General features: G+C 35.1%; 1 protein-coding gene across 1 annotated transcript; it reads right to left on the bottom strand.

The window, feature by feature from the left end:
• Nucleotides 1-1172: 1172 nt before the first annotated feature.
• Nucleotides 1173-2049, bottom strand: LOC110748197 (DUF4228 domain protein). The gene has a single exon (XM_021948215.2). It carries the CDS (start codon nucleotides 2000-2002, stop codon nucleotides 1367-1369), a length of 636 nt encoding a protein of 211 aa, XP_021803907.1. The 5' UTR covers nucleotides 2003-2049; the 3' UTR covers nucleotides 1173-1366.
• Nucleotides 2050-6008: the final 3959 nt, after the last annotated feature.

Below are 6008 nucleotides of genomic sequence, written 5' to 3'. Positions count from 1 at the left end.
TATTTATTAAAATTACATTTATTTCACAATTCAATATATCCTTTTTGGTCATTTTATATTAGGATAAATGAGTAATTTAATAAATAGTTTGGTAATATGTTGTGCTCAGTTAATTTTTGGGGTTCGTTTAACAACACCCTTGATTAATTAGGATGCATGAATATAGTCCCGCTCACCTAAGGACCTAAAAATGAGGTCCTGTGAGGACCTATTTGATAAAGGTCCTTGGATTAATCTAATGGCACATATAATTAGTAGTTTAAATTCTCACTCATTTTGCTCCCTATTTTACCCAAACAAATCCTAATTATTATATTTTTTTTATATAAGAAAATCAAAGGAAATTAAAATTAAAATTAGGGATTCACATTCAATCTCTCAACTTCCCCCACCATCTGAACCTTGCCCGAACCTTAGACCGGCGGCTCCAATCAGCGCTACCCACGTAGAAATAAAAAATAGCAATAAAAAAAACCAACACAGTTTCAAATTCTAAAATCAAACCAAGAAGCTGCATGACCCCTAGCTAGGAAGATGCAAAGCAACCTCGTATTTCGTATATCTTCAACAACAACAAAATAAAAAAAATCAACATGTACAGTAGTCACAAAGGCTTTGAGGCACCATTGTGGGCCACAGAGGTCCAGCCACGCCGGCAACTGCGAACTCCCAAACCCCGCGCCCAAGCCACACCCCCACACCGCCACCCACCAATCATAGCAATTGCTCCCCCAACTCACCCATCACCGCACTCTTCCCCCCACCCCCAACAACATTGATGGATCTCACTCCCTGAGCTCCTTTTCTCTACCCATCTCTCTCCAATTTCAAAAACCAAAAAATTGAAAGAAAAAAAAAACTTCGAATATTGTTTGCATCTTTGTTTTTTGTTAAATTAGAATAATTGGGGTTTGTTTTGGTAAAATAGGGAGCTTGAGTGAGGGTCTAAATTACCAATTATATAGGTCATTGGATATTAATCCAAGAGCCTTTATCAAATAGGTCCTGTGAGACTTCATTTTTAAGTCCTTTGATGAGCGGGACTGTATTCATACATCCTAATTAATCAAACTTTCATATTCATAACCATAGATTGGTTATGTCCAAGAAATTAAGGAATACAAACTAAATTACAATAAATTTTTAGTTAGGGGTAGATAATTTAAAGATGATTATATACAATTAAGAAAGCAATTCTAATTTCCTATTATATAATCAACTTTTTACAACTCATGAATGAATCAGGACACAGAAATGAAAAAAACACAATACGTACAATTAGCAAATCTCTGTCTTCTTATGCTACTAGCTGGTAGTAAATTAACCAATTAACTTTGTCACAAAATTAATAAAAGAGATTAAACAATTACATGACTTCACTCTCTTTCTGTTTCCACTCCAGCCCTAAGAATTTGCATGGTGAAAACCTAACCTTATATTCAGAAATGGTATCAAGCTTAGGCGACCACAATTGCTCTTTAGACCCAACAAGCTGTTCATAGTGCTTTTGCAACTCAGGCGTGCTACAAAGAAAACTATTGCTAGGGCTAGTAACAGGCGACCCTTCAATTTCCTTATTATTAGCTCTTGTAATTAGCCTTGTTATGAAGTCTGGCACAACCTTGATCAAGACCTTCCCGTTCGAACCCTTTATGTACTCAAATGGGGACTCTCCGAAATTAATCGGAGCCTTCTTGTTGGGGCTTGAGGAGGAGCCTAAGGCGGCGAGCGAGGAGGCCGAGAGGACCCGGCATGCGAAGCAATCAAGGGGGAGAACAAAGTAGGTCTGTCCATGAATGAGCTCATCGTCTATGGCTAACGCCGGGACGGGGTGGCCGATGAAGAAAGAGTCCGCATGGCAAACCATTTGGTCTGGAAACTCGAACATGATCTCTCCAGCTATGTGCTTTCCTCTGAGGAGTCTTGTGTTTCCTTCTGAAAATATAACTTTTACGGCTATGTTTGTTTTCTGTTGAAAACACGGAGACACTGCATTGCCCATTTTGAGAGAGAGAGAGAGTTAGGATTATTAGTTGGCTTTTAGGTAAGGGACGAAGGCAGAGGGTTATTATATACAAAAGAGGGGATGAAATTGACTTGGAGAAAGTCTTGGTTTGTTTTCTTTTAAGATTTGGAGGGGTCGGTGGTCAGTTATGCCGGCTTTGACAATCTCTCTCCCTCTCTCTCGTGATGTGGTACGGCCTTAACCACTCTTAGACATGTGATTACTACTTCTTTTTAACGTCATCTTAAGCATCATATTATGTAGTTACCCTAAATTTGATTAATCAAGTCGCAAAAATAAGTTGCAAGGCAAAAAAATGAATATGATGCCTTTATATAAATCAAACATATTACGTAGGTTGAATTGAGGATTCCTTAAATAAATTTGAGGGGCGCCCGTTGTATATACTCATTATAAATTGTGATTTAATAATTCACACCATTAATTTTTCAGTTCTATCATCTCTATAAAAAGTCAATCAAATTAGAAAATGTTTATTCATTTAAAAGGTAGAGATCTTAGTATTTTCTTAAACAATTATGTCCGTCTACTTATTTTATTACAATTAGATGGGTTTACAATTTGTATAATTTGTTTCAAGCATGATCTATGAATGAAAATTTGAAAATAGACATTTCATATTATTGAAATATGATAGTGTACTTCACATGTTGTATTTCAGGGATCCCTTTATAGATAATGGATTTGCCATTCTTAAATGGACATATTATGATATCTTACCAACATTTTTATTTTATTTTATATGTATGTCTTTACTGGTTAGTATTTCAACTAATAAGGAATGTCTTGTCGTCATTGGATGAAATTGAATGAATTTTTTTTTTATAGCACAAGCGATAGTCTAAATTATAAGAGATGAGGATTTCTTTAACACACACACACAACTATGATGCCATGGAAATTCGAACCTAAGACTTTAGTCTGCAAATCAAAGGCCCTTTTTAATTACACTTTATACTTCAGAATTTCTTGGTTAGAGAATGACTTAGCTTGTTGCCGGCTAGATTCTTTCCTTGATTGTTAATTATATGTTAGTTAATATATAGAACCATGGAATGATGGAAAGGATCAACTTCTAATTATATTAATTACATGCCACTTGAGAAAATTTAATTAATTATATAAACAATTAGTTGCAAGTTCATCAAAGAACGGCCACACGCTTGAAATGAAAGCCAGCCGTATATATGTATGATCAGCGGCAGACGATGTTGATGGTTTCAAGTCCCACGCTCTGACTCCCATTATTAATTGGAAACTACACGGAATGCAGACTTATTATTATTACCCAAACTCAAGGGCATTGCCTCTCAACTAAACTTTATCAATGCCGTAGGTCCATTCATTGCATTGCATGCATTTAATTACCTCATATTATTATAGCAACTTGTCTTGGCCCTAAATTCAAAGTCTAGCTAGCTAGGGTTTGTCTTAATCACCGTCTTCCCAAGTTGAGCTTATAGAGTTGAACAGGCAAAATATGTTGACCCTTTGACCGATCTTTATTACCATATTAATTATAACCTCAAATTATTTTATTGAAAGCATGATTAATGTAGAATATGTAACCACGTATTCCAATACAAGCCAAAGAGATGGAGATTCGAACATAATCTCGAATATAGATATAACTGCTTTTATGGCCCGTTTGGTTCATGAGAAAGGAGGCTTGGGGATGGAAAATCAATTGTTTTCCCATATTTGGTAAGCTCAGGCATGGGAAATGGTTGCCTGGTGTGGAAGCAAAATATCTCAGATCCTATGTCAAATAATTAAGCCAATCAATTTATGAATTATTTGACCTAATTGAGAGTTCCTCAATTTAATTGGGAGTTACTTGATTTAATTTAGATTTATTGGATTCTTGCCTTATCAGGAAGAATAATTCCTTTCAATCTGTGGAATTATTCTTTTAAAACCCTAGCCTCCGAGGCCCCATAAATAGATGGCTACACACAAGGGTTGAGGTATGTCTAAACTTCTATTTGAAACTCTGCAGAAATTCCCTCTCACAAACCCTAGCCGCCATAACTCTTTCTCTCTCACACACACACAAGGCTCCTGTCACCACACACGGCTCCGGCACCCAGTTCTCCCCACAAGAGCTCCGTACCCTTTTTAGTTATTGTTTCTCTACGAATCAACCGAACTAACTTAGGCATCGGAGGGTCTTTGGTCAACACCCCCTGGTGTGGTTCTTTTACTCGCTCCCACACCTGGCACATGGGAAAGTAGGGGGAAAGTGAAGCCCTCCTTCCAACTTGGGTTTTGTTTTCCCCCCTCATGGGAAAGTTTAGGAAAATGAGCCAACATTCACTGCACATTTTTCATGACCATTTGTCCTCATTAACAATTTAGAATTACATATATATCATTAAATGCACTCTTTTTTTATTTGATTTAATATGGGTATAATTGAAAAATTATACGAACTTTGTTTTCCATTCATATTCAAAACAAACATGGTAAAGAAAATAAAGTGAAATCTCCCGGTTACTTTCCTAGCATTACCAAACATGGGAAATGAAACTTCCATTTCTCATCCCTTAGGAAATGACATGGAAAGTGACTTCCCCTCAAATCCATTCCGTGAACCAAATGGGGCCTTAGAACATCTACAATCATGGTCCCTATTTTTTATTTAAAATTTAGCTAAAAACACACAAAAATTACTTTAGGGACTCTCTATAAAATTTGAACTCCAATTATACTCCCTAGTTTAGGGAGTCATTATTTTTTAATTCAATATGATTGGTCCATCTCTATAAATAAAAAAAAATAAAAAAAAAAAATAGTTAGCATTAATTAAAAGTTTAAAATATGTATAAAACAAAGCATGATTAAATTATAAGGAGCCACTAGGAGTCCTTTCTCTCTCCTCAGATTTAGGAGCTTCTAGAGGTCTTCATATTTTAGGAGGTGGATAGGGAGTATGGTTGGAGTTATATTTTTCCAATTCCTCCCTAAAATTTGTCTAAGGATGTGGTTTAGGAAGCCCATTGTGAATGCTCTTAACCATCTGAGTTACAACAAGTCGCATTTGAATGGTTCTTCACATAAATATAAATGTAGAATATGTAACTACGTATATGTTTGAATGGTGTTTTCTAATGCTTACCTTTTCCGTGTTGTAGCAGCAAACAGAATAGCACATATTATTTTATCCAAAAACGAAAAAAACAAAAAATAGTACATAATTTTAACCAAAAAGGTTGGCCCTTGAATTAATTAGCTTGCGGCTTGTGGCTTAATTTGTAAACCATTAGGTAGATTTGATGTTGATGCAATGAACCACATGTTAATTTAAACGTCATTGCTAACTGCTTAGGAGTGGTTAATTCTTTGTTTTCCCACTACTGCCAGTGAGTTATCTTCAACAAACACTCTATTGACTTTTCATTTTCATACGAAACGTACGTATAACTTACAAATCTGTACCGTATATATTGACTTTTATTTACAAATACGTATCGAACCAACAAAAGAAAGTATCAAGAACAAAGAAAAAGACTAGATTAGGGTTCATGATAAAGTATATAAGGGACAACTTAAACTCAATAAGCATGCCAAATTGCAAATATATTTTAATTTAAAAAAAACTAAGTACGTGTTGAAGATTTAAGATAAGATCGGATATGAAATAATGGTCTCTGTTTTCTCGTGGATGCGTTTATATGCGCCAATTTTAATAGCGACAGTATCAATATTATATTTGATTATAATCGTGGACCACTAGTGTTTGCATTATAATATGTACAAACTTGACCTTTTATCTGATTCCAACATGGACGAAAATGCCCTTTGACTTTCCAAAAAGAATGTCTGTACACTGTATAATTGGTAGTTTTGAGATTGAAATATAAATTAATGATATATACAACTAATCTATGGATTTCAAAGGTTTTTTTTGTTGTTGTTGTTTTTGTTTGGTGTGTGTACTTGATCACGTTTTCAAGCATGAAAAAAATATGGAGAATTTTAA

This window comes from Prunus avium, chromosome 4 (assembly GCF_965620075.1).
Source record: "Prunus avium chromosome 4, drPruAviu1.hap1.1, whole genome shotgun sequence".
Taxonomy (NCBI): Eukaryota; Viridiplantae; Streptophyta; class Magnoliopsida; order Rosales; family Rosaceae; genus Prunus; species Prunus avium.
The sequence above is the reverse complement of the archived record's forward strand: the minus strand, read 5'-3'. Positions and strand labels throughout refer to the sequence as shown.

Coding starts and splice junctions, on each gene's coding strand:
- LOC110748197 (XM_021948215.2), bottom strand. CDS start 2,002: ATGGGCAATGCAGTGTCTCCGTGTTTTCAACAGAAAACAAACATAGCC.